Source organism: Salvelinus namaycush, chromosome 3 (genome assembly GCF_016432855.1).
Source record: "Salvelinus namaycush isolate Seneca chromosome 3, SaNama_1.0, whole genome shotgun sequence".
Lineage (NCBI taxonomy): Eukaryota > Metazoa > Chordata > Actinopteri > Salmoniformes > Salmonidae > Salvelinus > Salvelinus namaycush.
Window position 1 is genome coordinate 77,323,468 of NC_052309.1, and position 15,296 is coordinate 77,338,763.

Below are 15,296 nucleotides of genomic sequence, written 5' to 3' on the forward strand. Positions count from 1 at the left end.
AGCCCTTGAATAGGTGACTCCGGTAAACTAGTTCAGGGCTACAACTAAATTGTGAAAAGTCTGCGGGTCCCCGAGGATAGGTTTGAAAACCACTGGACTATAGGACGGTTTGAAAACCACTGGACTGTAGGACGGCTTGAAAACCACTGGACTGTAGGACGGTTTGAAAACCACTGGACTGTAGGACGGTTTGGAAACCACTGGACTGTAGGACGGTTTGAAAACCACTGGACTGTAGGATGGTTTGGAAACCACTGGACTGTAGGACGGTTTGAAAACCACTGGACTGTAGGACGGTTTGAAAACCACTGGACTGTAGGACGGTTTGAAAACCACTGGACTGTAGGACGGTTTGAAAACCACTGGACTGTAGGACGGTTTGAAAACCACTGGACTGTAGGACGGTTTGAAAACCACTGGACTGTAGGACGGTTTGAAAACCACTGGACTGTAGGACGGTTTGAAAACCACTGGACTGTAGGACGGTTTGAAAACCACTGGACTGTAGGACGGTTTGAAAACCACTGGACTACAGGACGGTTTGAAAACCGCTGGACTACAGGACGGTTTGAAAACCGCTGGACTGTAGGACGGTTTGAAAACCACTGGACTGTAGGACGGTTTGAAAACCACTGGACTACAGGACGGTTTGGAAACCACTGGACTGTAGGACGGTTTGGAAACCACCGGACTGTAGGACGGTTTGGAAACCACCGGACTGTAGGACGGTTTGGAAACCACCGGACTGTAGGACGGTTTGGAAACCACCGGACTGTAGGACGGTTTGAAAACCACCGGACTGTAGGACGGTTTGAAAACCACCGGACTGTAGGACGGTTTGGAAACCACCGGACTGTAGGACAGTTTGGAAACCGCCGGACTGTAGGACGGTTTGGAAACCGCTGGACTGTAGGACGGTTTGGAAACCGCTGGACTGTAGGATGGTTTGGAAACCGCTGGACTGTAGAACGGTTTGGAAACCGCTGGACTGTAGGATGGTTTGGAAACCGCTGGACTGTAGAACGGTTTGGAAACCACTGGACTGTAGGACGGTTTGGAAACCACTGGACTGTAGGACGGTTTGGAAACCACTGGACTGTAGGACGGTTTGGAAACCACTGGACTGTAGGACGGTTTGGAAACCACTGGACTGTAGGACGGTTTGAAAACCACTGGACTGTAGGACGGTTTGAAAACCACTGGACTGTAGGACGGTTTGGAAACCACTGGACTGTAGGACGGTTTGAAAACCACTGGACTGTAGGACGGTTTGGAAACCACTGGACTGTAGGACGGTTTGGAAACCACTGGACTGTAGGACGGTTTGAAAACCACTGGACTGTAGGACGGTTTGAAAACCACTGGACTGTAGGATGGTTTGGAAACCACTGGGACTGTAGGACGGTTTGGAAACCACTGGACTGTAGGACGGTTTGGAAACCACTGGACTGTAGGACGGTTTGGAAACCACTGGACTGTAGGAATGTTTGAAAACCACTGGACTGTAGGATGGTTTGGAAACCACTGGACTGTAGGAATGTTTGAAAACCACTGGACTGTAGGACGGTTTGAAAACCACTGGACTGTAGAACGGTTTGGAAACCACTGGATGTAGGACGGTTTGGAAACCACTGGACTGTAGGACGGTTTGAAAACCACTGGACTGTAGGAATGTTTGAAAACCACTGGACTGTAGGACGGTTTGAAAACCACTGGACTGTAGGACGGTTTGGAAACCACTGGACTGTAGGACGGTTTGGAAACCACTGGACTGTAGGACGGTTTGGAAACCACTGGACTGTAGGACGGTTTGGAAACCACTGGACTGTAGGACGGTTTGAAAACCACTGGACTGTAGGACGGTTTGAAAACCACTGGACTGTAGTACGGTTTGAAAACCACTGGACTGTAGGACGGTTTGGAAACCACTGGGACTGTAGGACGGTTTGGAAACCACTGGACTGTAGGACGGTTTGGAAACCACTGGACTGTAGGACGGTTTGGAAACCACTGGACTGTAGGACGGTTTGGAAACCACTGGACTGTAGGACGGTTTGGAAACCACTGGACTGTAGGACGGTTTGGAAACCACTGGACTGTAGGACGGTTTGAAAACCACTGGACTGTAGGACGGTTTGAAAACCACTGGACTGTAGGACGGTTTGGAAACCACTGGACTGTAGGACGGTTTGGAAACCACTGGACTGTAGGACGGTTTGGAAACCACTGGACTGTAGGAATGTTTGAAAACCACTGGACTGTAGGATGGTTTGGAAACCACTGGACTGTAGGACGGTTTGAAAACCACTGGACTGTAGGACGGTTTGAAAACCACTGGACTGTAGAACGGTTTGGAAACCACTGGATGTAGGACGGTTTGGAAACCACTGGACTGTAGGACGGTTTGAAAACCACTGGACTGTAGGAATGTTTGAAAACCACTGGACTGTAGGACGGTTTGAAAACCACTGGACTGTAGAACGGTTTGGAAACCACTGGACTGTAGGACGGTTTGGAAACCACTGGACTGTAGGACGGTTTGGAAACCACTGGACTGTAGGACGGTTTGGAAACCACTGGACTGTAGGACGGTTTGGAAACCACTGGACTGTAGGACGGTTTGGAAACCACTGGACTGTAGGACGGTTTGGAAACCACTGGACTGTAGGACGGTTTGGAAACCACTGGACTGTAGGACGGTTTGGAAACCACTGGACTGTAGGACGGTTTGAACCTGATGTACATGTCATCTATCAGTTCACTGTACTGAACCTGATGTACATGTCATCTATCAGTTCACTGTACTGAACCTGATGTACATGTCATCTATCAGTTCACTGTACTGAACTTGATGTACATGTCATCTATCAGTTCACTGTACTGAACCTGATGTACATGTCATCTATCAGTTCACTACTGAACCTGATGTACATGTCATCTATCAGTTCACTGTACTGAACCTGATGTACATGTCATCTATCAGTTCACTACTGAACCTGATGTACATGTCATCTATCAGTTCACTGTACTGAACCTGATGTACATGTCATCTATCAGTTCACTACTGAACCTGATGTACATGTCATCTATCAGTTCACTGTACTGAACCTGATGTACATGTCATCTATCAGTTCACTGTACTGGACCTGATGTACATGTCATCTATCAGTTCACTGTACTGAACCTGATGTACATGTCATCTATCAGTTCACTACTGAACCTGATGTACATGTCATCTATCAGTTCACTGTACTGAACCTGATGTACATGTCATCTATCAGTTCACTGTACTGGACCTGATGTACATGTCATCTATCAGTTCACTGTACTGAACCTGATGTACATGTCATCTATCAGTTCACTGTACTGAACCTGATGTACATGTCATCTATCAGTTCACTGTACTGAACCTGATGTACATGTCATCTATCAGTTCACTGTACTGAACCTGATGTACATGTCATCTATCAGTTCACTGTACTGAACCTGATGTACATGTCATCTATCAGTTCACTGTACTGAACCTGATGTACATGTCATCTATCAGTTCACTGTACTGAACCTGATGTACATGTCATCTATCAGTTCACTGTACTGAACCTGATGTACATGTCATCTATCAGTTCACTGTACTGAACCTGATGTACATGTCATCTATCAGTTCACTGTACTGAACCTGATGTACATGTCATCTATCAGTTCACTACTGAACCTGATGTACATGTCATCTATCAGTTCACTACTGAACCTGATGTACATGTCATCTATCAGTTCACTGTACTGAACCTGATGTACATGTCATCTATCAGTTCACTACTGAACCTGATGTACATGTCATCTATCAGTTCACTGTACTGAACCTGATGTACATGTCATCTATCAGTTCACTGTACTGAACCTGATGTACATGTCATCTATCAGTTCACTGTACTGAACCTGATGTACATGTCATCTATCAGTTCACTGTACTGGACCTGATGTACATGTCATCTATCAGTTCACTACTGAACCTGATGTACATGTCATCTATCAGTTCACTGTACTGAACCTGATGTACATGTCATCTATCAGTTCACTGTACTGAACCTGATGTACATGTCATCTATCAGTTCACTGTACTGAACCTGATGTACATGTCATCTATCAGTTCACTGTACTGGACCTGATGTACATGTCATCTATCAGTTCACTACTGAACCTGATGTACATGTCATCTATCAGTTCACTGTACTGGACCTGATGTACATGTCATCTATCAGTTCACTGTACTGAACCTGATGTACATGTCATCTATCAGTTCACTACTGAACCTGATGTACATGTCATCTATCAGTTCACTGTACTGGACCTGATGTACATGTCATCTATCAGTTCACTGTACTGAACCTGATGTACATGTCATCTATCAGTTCACTACTGAACCTGATGTACATGTCATCTATCAGTTCACTGTACTGAACCTGATGTACATGTCATCTATCAATTCACTGTACTGAACCTGATGTACATGTCATCTATCAGTTCACTACTGAACCTGATGTACATGTCATCTATCAGTTCACTGTACTGAACCTGATGTACATGTCATCTATCAGTTCACTACTGAACCTGATGTACATGTCATCTATCAGTTCACTGTACTGAACCTGATGTACATGTCATCTATCAGTTCACTGTACTGAACCTGATGTACATGTCATCTATCAGTTCACTGTACTGAACCTGATGTACATGTCATCTATCAGTTCACTGTACTGAACCTGATGTACATGTCATCTATCAGTTCACTGTACTGAACCTGATGTACATGTCATCTATCAGTTCACTACTGAACCTGATGTACATGTCATCTATCAGTTCACTGTACTGAACCTGATGTACATGTCATCTATCAGTTCACTGTACTGAACCTGATGTACATGTCATCTATCAGTTCACTGTACTGAACCTGATGTACATGTCATCTATCAATTCACTGTACTGAACCTGATGTACATGTCATCTATCAGTTCACTGTACTGAACCTGATGTACATGTCATCTATCAGTTCACTGTACTGGACCTGATGTACATGTCATCTATCAGTTCACTGTACTGAACCTGATGTACATGTCATCTATCAGTTCACTGTACTGAACCTGATGTACATGTCATCTATCAGTTCACTACTGAACCTGATGTAAATGTCATCTATCAGTTCAAGGTCCAGTAGGTCCTTAGGGGTATAGTGCACAACAGGTGAACTTCACTATCCATATTCCTGAGGGGGAACTAGTTTATAGGGAGAGAGTATAGTGAGCCCCTATATCTGAAGGATGGCTCTCTTTGAGCCCGGATAGAGAGGGAGACGGGTAGGAACAGGCCCTCGTATTCATCCATCACTTCCTCAGCAATGACTCTACTACTACTACTACTACTACTGTCTCTCACACACACACATACACATCGTCTCATGAAACCTAGCCTGTTTTTCTTCTTGGGAGTGTGTCGGCCTATTTTGCTGCTGTGGGGGGTTGCTTCAATACCAGAGAGAAACAATTCATAAACCTTGCCCTCAGGCCATCCACCTCACCCATCACCTAACCTTTCCACACCTCACACACACATTTACATGTTAGACTCTGGGCAAAAGGTTAGCTGACTTCTTAGTGGGGACTGGTGCCGAACCAAAATGCAAAAAGTGGTTGGGCGGAGCGAGGCGGGTGAGGATTGGACAGGCTGATAGCGATGTTGTGTTTCTGTAAGTGGATGAATTGGTCTAATTTAGCATGTATGGTAAAGCCTCAAATCTTAGCTACATCTTCCATTTCAAATGAGCTCGGAAAAAAGTGAATAATTACACAAAATATTTAATTTTGTGTGACTACAGCGCCAGCGATAAAAAGCAAAAATAGAGCCGTTGTAATTGAGCGAGGCGTCGGAGCCTGCAGGGTTTTTATCATTGAAAACAATGCACTGTAAAATAAATCCCACACACGTGGGCCTTTAGCTAGTTTAGGCCTTTAGAAAAATATGTTTTGCCAACTTGGACGGGTCAATTCATTTAAATGTATTTTTCTTTTGCTGCCAAACCTGCCCATTCAGTACATGCTATTTCCCCCTCTACCCACATCTTTTACCAAACACACAACCCAACACCCCTCTTCTCCCCCATACCCTCAGCCCCCTAACCCTGTCCCTTGGCTTGTATCCTCTGACTAAGGCTGCTAAATTAGGGAGCAGAGACAATGGCCTGGGTTTTAGCAGCTCATGTGGACAAATGGAACATGATCAGAAACACATGACTACTGTCATCATCTGTTTATGTGCTTGACCTTTTGGTTCTCTCTCTTTTGGTTTGTTATTGTACTACAGTTGATCTCAGGGTTGTGGCGCTGCTTTTGTTCCACCCTCCCAACTTATGTAAAACATCTTTGACATTATGAAAACAAACCATACAGAGACAAAGATACACAGATGAAGTTGTTAACACGTGGAATGTGTTTCAAGTTGGAACATGTGCTTTCTGTCGTTGTCCCAGAACTGCACACTTCAGGTCAGGTACACTCCTACACACGTACATGAACAGTGGAAATAACACCACGTTGTTATAGAATCTCACAGACCTGCCTGCCTCAATATGGAGAGACACTGGGTAGTAATAGCCATCTGATTGGTTTAGACCTGTCTTAATGTTTGTTTTGATTGGCTGCCTGGCAGGTCCTAGAGCAGCACCTGGACGGGCGCTGGAAGGGGCACATCCACGACAGCCAGAGGGGCACCGACCGGGTGGGCTACTTCCCCCCGAACATTGTAGAGGTCATCAGCAGACGCTCAGGTCAGTCACACACACACACACACACCCTATAAGTTCAGTGTAATCATTAGCCATTCCCAACTCCCATCTGAAAGCAATGGGCAAAGAGAGAGAGCCCTCTGACATTTGCCTCTTTCATTGCATAACCGTGGCACCCGCAGGAAACGGAGGATTCGTAGCTTGTTGAGTCAGCTGCCGGCATGTCGGAACATCAACACACAGACACACTCACTCACACACACTCACTAACTAACTCACTCATCTCCCAGACATGTCAGCACACTCACAATGCAGGATTAAGCCAGAAATGGAAAGGGAAATGGCTTGGAACTGCAGGAGTCATCTGCTATTGTACATTATGTAAAAACTCCCACCCTTACCCACGCAGTCTACCTCTAATACCGGTTAGATTAACAGAAGGTGTCAGTTACCTACCTAACACCACAGAAGAAGATAATCCGCCCCACACCACCTCTTTGATGTGCACTAGAGGGAGAAATCCCTGAGTGAATAGGTTGGCGTGGTGACACTCACGGAGCAGCTTTGACAGAACAGGGAGCAGCTCAGCACTGCAGTCAGAGGGAAATGACAGGTTTCTGTCTTCTCTGCAAATCTGTCACCACAACAAAAGATCAGGGGAACGGGAGACCCATCTTCAATTCTCCCTCTGCACCTACTGTACCTTCAGAAAGTATTCACACCCCGTTACTTTTTCCACATTTTGTTGTTACAGCCTGAATTTAAAAATTATTACATTGAAATGTTGAGTCACCGATCTACACACAATACCCCATAATGTCAAAGTGGAATTTTGTTTTTAGAAGTCTTTACAAATTCATAGAAAATTAAAAGCTGAAATGTATTCAACCCCTTTTGTTATGGCAAGCCTAAATAAGTACAGGAGTCAAATGTGCTTAACAAGTCACACATAATAAGTTGCATGGACTCACTCTGTGTTCAATAATAGTGTTAACATGATTTTTTAAATGATAACCCCGTCTTTGTACCCAACACATACAATTATCTGTAAGGTCCCTCAGTCAAGTAGTGAATATCAAGCACAGATTCGACCACAAAGACCAGGGAGGTTTTCCTGTGCCTCGCAAAGAAGAGAACCTATTGGTAGTTGGGTGTTAAAAATAAAAGCAGACATTGAGTGACCTAGTTACAGTTGTGACTTAAATTGCCTTGACAATCTATGGCAATGGCTGTCTAGCAATGATCAACAACCAACTTGACAGAGCATGAAGAATTGTATATTTATATTGCAAATATTGTACAATCCAGGTGTGCACAGCTCTTAGAGACTTACCCAGAAAGACTCACAGTTGTAATCACTGCAAAAGGTGATTCTAACAAGTATTGACTCAGGGGTGTGAATATTTATGTACATTATATATTTCTGTATTTCATTTTTAATACATTTGCAAAAATGTACTACAAAAAAAAAATCCACTTTGTCATTATGGGGTATTGTATATACAGTGGGGAGAACAAGTATTTGATACACTGCCGATTTTGCAGGTTTTCCTACTTACAAAGCATATAGAGGTCTGTAATTTTTATCATAGGTACACTTCAACTGTGAGAGACGGAATCTAAAACAAAAATCCAGAACATCACATTGTATGATTTTTAAGTAATTAATTTGCATTTTATTGCATGACATAAGTATTTGATCACCTACCAACCAGTAAGAATTCCGGCTCTCACAGACCTGTTAGTTTTTCTCTAAGAAGCCCTCCTGTTCTCCACTCATTACCTGTATTAACTGCACCTGTTTGAACTCGTTACCTGTATAAAAGACACCTGTCCACACACTCAATCAAACAGACTCCAACCTCTCCACAATGGCCAAGACCAGAGAGCTGTGAAAGGACATCAGGGATAAAATTGTAGACCTGCACAAGGCTGGGATGGGCTACAGGACAATAGGCAAGCAGCTTGGTGAGAAGGCAACAACTGTTGGTGCAATTATTAGAAAATGAAAGAAGTTCAAGATGACGGTCAATCATCCTCGGTCTGGGGCTCCATGCAAGATCTCACCTTGTGGGGCATCAATGATCATGAGGAAGGTGAGGGATCAGCCCAGAACTACACGGCAGGACCTGGTCAATGACCTGAAGAGAGCTGGGACCACAGTCTCAAAGAAAACCATTAGTAACACACTACGCCGTAATGGATTAAAATCCTGCAGCGCACGCAAGGTCTCCCTGCTCAAGCCAGCGCATGTCCAGGCCCATCTGAAGTTTGCCAATGACCATCTGGATGATCCAGAGGAGGAATGGGAGAAGGTCATGTGGTCTGATGAGACAAAAATAGAGCTTTTTGGTCTAAACACCACTCGCCGTGTTTGGAGGAAGAAGAAGGATGAGTACAACCCCAAGAACACCATCCCAACCGTGAAGCATGGAGGTGGAAACATCATTCTTTGGGGAAGCTTTTCTCCAAAGGGGACAGGATGACGGCACCGTATTGAGGGCAGGATGGATGGGGCCATGTATCGTGAGATCTTGGCCAACAACCTCCTTCCCTCAGTAAGAGCATTGAAGATGGGTCGTGGCTGGGTCTTCCAGCATGACAACGACCCGAAACACACAGCCAGGGCAACTAAGGAGTGGCTCCGTAAGAAGCATCTCAAGGTCCTGGAGTGGCCTAGCCAGTCTCCAGACCTGAACCCAATAGAAAATCTTTGGAGGGAGCTGAAAGTCCGTATTGCCCAGCGACAGCCCCGAAACCTGAAGGATCTGGAGAAGGTCTGTATGGAGGAGTGGGCCAAAATCCCTGCTGCAGTGTGTGCAAACCTGGTCAAGAACTACAGGAAACGTATGATCTCTGTAATTGCAAACAAAGGTTTCTCTACCAAATATTAAGTTCTGCTTTTCTGATGTATCAAATACTTTTGTCATGCAATAAATTGCAAATTAATTACTTAAAAATCATACAATGTGATTTTCTGGATTTTTGTTTTAGATTCCGTCTCTCACAGTTGAAGTGTACCTATGATAAAAATTACAGACCTCTACATGCTTTGTAAGTAGGAAAACCTGCAAAATCGGCAGTGTATCAAATACTTCTCCCCACTGTAGATGGGTGAGATAAAAAAAAATATATTGAATCAATTTTGAATTTAGGCTGTGACACAACAAAATGTGTAATAAGTCAAGGGGTATGAATACTGTTTCTCCCTTGGCTCCGCACACACACACACACACACACACACACACACTGATAGGTTGTATCGCTACACATCACTGCATTGGAAGAGCAGTGGTGGCCCCTCTGTATTACAGGTTGGCCGCTCCAGAGAACACCCCATTTCCCAGACTGCCTTGGTTGGACTAATCCCTCATGCTTTCAATCCATCCCTTGCTCCTATTTTTCTCTCTTCCTCCTCCTCTTCTCTCAGCATCTCTCCATCCATACCATGTCATTTCCACCTCTAACCATCAGCTTGCGTTAACCTCCTCTCTGTCTGTGTCCTACTTGTTTGACCCTGTAGGGGGCACCCTGTCCCGGCACGCCTCTCTGCCCACCCAGCGCCACCAGCTCCTCTCCAGAGCCCCCCTCTCCTCCAGTCTGAGCTCAGCCCCCCAGACCGACGACTCCTACACACTGTACACCCCCAACAATCCCCACCTGGCCCTCCCCCATGCCATCGGCCTCGGCGCCAACCCAGGTATATACACACACACACCCTTATACATGCACTCAGAGGACAGACGCACATCGAAACCTGTATACGGTACTCAGCCCCCTAACCAGCCAGACAACTTCCCCACCACTGTGAACCGTGGTGAGGGCACAAGGACACCTATGTTCGCCCCCTCTAAACCCCTCTCATGCTCAGGCCCAGCCAATCCCCAGTGCTGCTCCGTGGGCCATGGTACCCCCATGGCCCAACAGTGTTGTTATGTCTGATAGGTCGGCCTCCCAGCAGCCTCTCTCAGCCTGGTTGTCCCCTGGAGGACATCTGGGTGCTCAGGAACTCACACACCGCGGGTAAGAGTCCCTCCACTGTCCCCCCATGACAATAGCTAGCTGTCTCTGCCCCCTGTCCCCATGCTCTACCTTTGTCATGTGCCAGCTTCAAACTGAGCTTCCCATAGCTCCTGCTGTTCTCCCTGCTGCCACAAGATGGGACCACCAGGAAACCTCTGTTCCAGTGACCAAAAAAATGTGACAATTTCGACAGTCTACAGGACACTGCAAGCTTAATGGGTGCCCTGTGTACTCCGCTGTAGGAATTTTCCATTGTGGATGACCTTTCATCTGTCCTACTGCAGGACTGTAGTTGTAGTTTACCCCTGTAGTTCTGTACCCTTGGCTGCTGTTGCTCTATGCCTGCAGCTCCGCTCCACCATGCAACCATCTCCCTTGGCTTCGTATGGCAGCAAATGACATCCTGTCCTGGCCTGTGCCACCACCCTGATCTGTGATGACTTGGCTGGCTCAGTGACAGGGTCCACAGCCCCAACCTCTGCCATCCTCTGCCAGCTTCAGTTAGAATCATGTGGATGTGTGTGTGACTGTGTTGATGTGAGCTCTGGAAGGACACAGAGGGGAGGTACCTCATTTTGCTCTCCCTCTCGCTGTCCAGCCACCACGGTTGTCTTTAACGTCCCTCACTTCTATCTCTCTCTTTCTCTTCTCCCTCTCTCCATCCTCCTCTCCTGTGGTCCTATGTAGCAGGTGACAGGAACAGTGTAGGGAGTACGGGCAGTGTGGGCAGCACCCGTAGTGCTGGGAGTGGACAGAGCACAGAGAGTAACACTGCCCCCAACGGACAACACCAGCAGACCATCGCACTCCCAGACACAGACAAAGTACTGGTCCAATTGTTATTTCAGCTTTATTTATCCTGGCTAGTCTTATTGAGATAGATAACAATGCTAAAATAATTGCAAACCTTACTCACAGCTATGAACAGAGGAAATGTGATATTGTGATTAACTGTCTTTGTATGTAGTGCCAGTCAACAGATTGTTTATTCCTGTGCTGTCTGTGCTGTGCTGTCTTGTGCTCTGTTTTGATGTGCAGCCAGCGCCCTCTGCTGGTGACTCAGGGCAAACAGTCCCCAATAAACAGCCTGACCTGACTGCAGGTAGGAATACCAGCCCTTTCTCTCATTACTGTTACATACCACAACATTTCTCCTGAAACTTCACCTTTCTAGTTTGATTTGTGCTTATTGGTAGAAAACATCCTGAACACCATTCATTTAACTCTCCAGTGTGTTTTCTTGTCTAGTGGTTCTGGGTGCTCCTCGGAGGCCGATGGTGAACATACAGAGACCAGGGGAACAGCAGTTTGCCTCCCCACAGTTTGTACGTCCTCAGCAGCTACTGGAGGGCAAGGTGAGACTCAGACACAGGACAGGACAGACACAGGACAGGACAGACACAGGACAGGACAGGACATGACAGGAAATATTGTCCATGTTTGCCACACATTACAACTCATGATTGTATTTTTCTGTGTACTCTGTATGCCACAGTGAAATAAATATATCTATTAAAAGAAAGGAGGACAGTGAATAGGCCAGTAATTGATGTCAATGTGATACTCAACCCCTCCCCTCTGGTGTAGGATGCAGAGGCCATCTACCAGTGGCTGAGTGACTTCCAGTTGGAGCAGTACATTGGGAACTTCATCACGGCCGGCTACGACGTCCCCACCATCAGCAGGATGACCCCAGAGGACCTGACGGCCATCGGCGTCACCAAGCCAGGCCACCGCAAGAAGATCTCAATCGAGATAGGAAACCTCAGCATCCCAGAGTGGCTGCCTGAATACATCCCGGTAAGGTCTTACTGATGCATGTGTCTGTCTGTCTGTCTGTTTTTGTGTGCAAGTCAGGTTTTACATTACTTTCATAAAGGTTTCAACTGTGTAGGTCTGACTGTGACTCTTCTCCTACTCCAGGCAGACCTGGGGGAGTGGCTGAGTACCATAGGCCTGCCTCAGTACCAAAGGAAGCTGTCAGAGAACGGCTATGACTCCATCAGCATCGTACGGGACCTGACCTGGGAGGACCTGCAGGAGATAGGCATCACCAAGCTGGGCCACCAGAAGAAGATGATGCTGGCCGTGAAGAAGCTGTGTGACATACAGAGGGCCATCCTGGCTGCAGAATCTGGCCAGGGCACGTTGCGCCGCAAGCCCCCTGGAGCCCTTCACCTGGTCACCATCGAGCCACCTGACAGCGCCTCCGACTGCCCCTCGCCCCAAACCCCCAAGATGCTGACCTTCCAGGACAGCGAGCTGAGCGCTGAGCTGCAGACAGCCATGTCCAGCCACTACCAGGAGGGCCTGGCCATCAAGAGTGTCGTGGGCATGTCTCGGAGCCAAGAGAGCATCGACGCCCGGTCCAGGGGCTCAGGGCGCTCCCAGGACCCCCCCACGGCCTCCATCACCCCCCACAGCCGCTCACAGGAGAGCCTAGGCAGCAGCAGCACCTCCACCAGCCTCAGTGCTGACAGCAGCCCTGCCAAGGAGAGGAACATTCCAGAAGGCTGGGACCAGAGGTCCATACTACAGCAGCAGCTTCCCAAGCAGGTCCCCCTGGGGGCAGCCACCGTGTTCAAGTACCCAGCCATCCCAGCCAAGCCTAAAGGCCCTGGGTCTCACTCCCTAGGCTCCTCTCCCCAGGGCTCCCCGGCCCAGAGGGGCTTCAGCTACCTCCACTCCCACTGTGGCAGCATCGACCTGGGCCACGGCTCGCCCACCAAGCCCTTGGCACACACCTACCACGCCATGACCCTGGCCCCGCCTAAGAAGCGCAGCCAGAGCCTGACACGCTATGCCCTGTCAGACGGCGAACCAGATGAAGAGGATGACGACCTGGCTCCGCCATCTAGCACCCTAGGGTCCTATGCCACCCTGACCCGTCGGCCCGGACGCAGCCAGCTGGCAGGCATGCAGACCACACCCGTAAAGTACGGCACTGTGGGACGTAGCCAGTCCTTTGCCGTGCGCGCTCGTAAAAAGGGTCCCCCTCCAGCCCCGCCCAAGAGACTGAGCTCGGTGAGCAGCAGCCCCAGCGTTGGGTCCACTGAGAATATGGCGCCCTCTCCTGGGGGGGTGGAGACAGACAGCCCAGGTAGCGTGAGGAGCATCGCAGCCTGTCTGGAGGCCTCCACTGAGGGGAAGAGCCTGTCCAGGCCCAGGCTGGACCTCCTCCAACCAGAGCCTCCCCTCCCCAGCCTCACCCCCTCAGGACTGGAGCCCAGAGAGGCCTCCGCAGGGATGAGGAGGAGGGTGCAGAGCGAATGTGTTCCAGCCCAGACCGACATCCCAGACCATTACCCAGACCCAGAGCGAGGGGTGAAGTCAGACTCTGAGGAGGAGGAACCTAAGGCACCGGGGTTGGATGGCTCCTCATCCCCTCACAATAGCTCCAGCGAGTGTATCCCCTTCGCCGAGGAGGGCAACCTCACCATCAAGCAGAGGCCCAAGGTGGGAGGGCCGCCCAGGGCCGAGAGCACTGTGGAGATCCCGGCAGACAAGAACCGGCCCACCAAGACAGCCCTGGAGGTGCCTGAGTTTAACCTGAAGGAGTCAGACACTGTGAAGCGGAGATACAAGCCTAAAGACCATGCTGGCAGCTCTCCCACCAGTGACTATGAGGGCCAGATAGGGTCAGACTCCAGTCCAGGCAGCAGGCCCCAGTCCCAGAACTGTGAGGAGGTGAGTCTGGTCAGTCTGAGGATCAGTGAGGCCAGTCTGGAGGTGCTGGAGAACCTAGCAGTGACAGGCACACCCCTCAAACCCCCCGTCTCCCCCAAGCCTCACAGCTCCCACGGACCCCCCGTCACAGCCCCAAAACCATCCCGACACAGTCTGGCTGCTGCTACAGGTAACTTATTACACGTGGAATCTCATTATTATGTCTTTCTGTTTTTATTATCAATTCTGAATTTCTGCTTTTGCTTCCTGTCCAACAGCCATTGTGCCGCCCACTATGACTGTCAACGTGGTACAAAGTCTTGCCTTCTCAGCCCCACCATCACCCACACCCAGCCGGTGTCCCCCAGCCCCAGGGCTTCAGAACCAGGCAGCCCAGACAGGCAAGCCCCAGGTCTGTGTGGTTGGCCCAGGCCCAGGGGTAGAGTCTGGCCCGGGGTTAGAGGTGGTGCAGCAACAGAGGCTGGAGCAGACCAGCACCTCTCTGGAGGCAGCACTGCAGGCTGTGGAGAGAAAACTCACCCAGGAGGACAGCACTGACGGGTAAGAAAACATGATAAACACCTCACCATTTCCTGTATTTACAGGCCATATACACTCTACTGTTTATGTGAACTGAAGTAGCATGCATGCAACATTGTATCTGTCCCATTATGGTGTCTGTGAGAGCATGGGCAGCGCCATTGAGGCCATCTCCATTTTGAAGTAGTCAGTTTTCTTCTTCTACTACTTCAATGAGTTGGTAAACAAACTGAAAGGTTACATACTGCAGCTGGAGTGTGTTGTCTGAACAGGTATAAGCCAAGGTTGGGGA

The 15,296-nt window shown here is 48.3% G+C and overlaps 1 protein-coding gene across 1 annotated transcript in view; it reads left to right on the forward strand.

The window, feature by feature from the left end:
- The window catches only part of LOC120039310 (caskin-2-like), an 85,234-nt gene that overhangs the window by 67,793 nt on the left and 2,145 nt on the right, over nt 1-15,296 (forward strand). The window contains exons 12-19 of the mRNA XM_038984768.1: nt 6,700-6,817; nt 10,299-10,475; nt 11,486-11,622; nt 11,837-11,900; nt 12,047-12,153; nt 12,386-12,598; nt 12,722-14,654; nt 14,743-15,025. Of these exons, the coding sequence (XP_038840696.1) occupies nt 6,700-6,817; nt 10,299-10,475; nt 11,486-11,622; nt 11,837-11,900; nt 12,047-12,153; nt 12,386-12,598; nt 12,722-14,654; nt 14,743-15,025 (3,032 nt within the window). The remainder of the gene's footprint in view (nt 1-6,699; nt 6,818-10,298; nt 10,476-11,485; nt 11,623-11,836; nt 11,901-12,046; nt 12,154-12,385; nt 12,599-12,721; nt 14,655-14,742; nt 15,026-15,296) is intronic.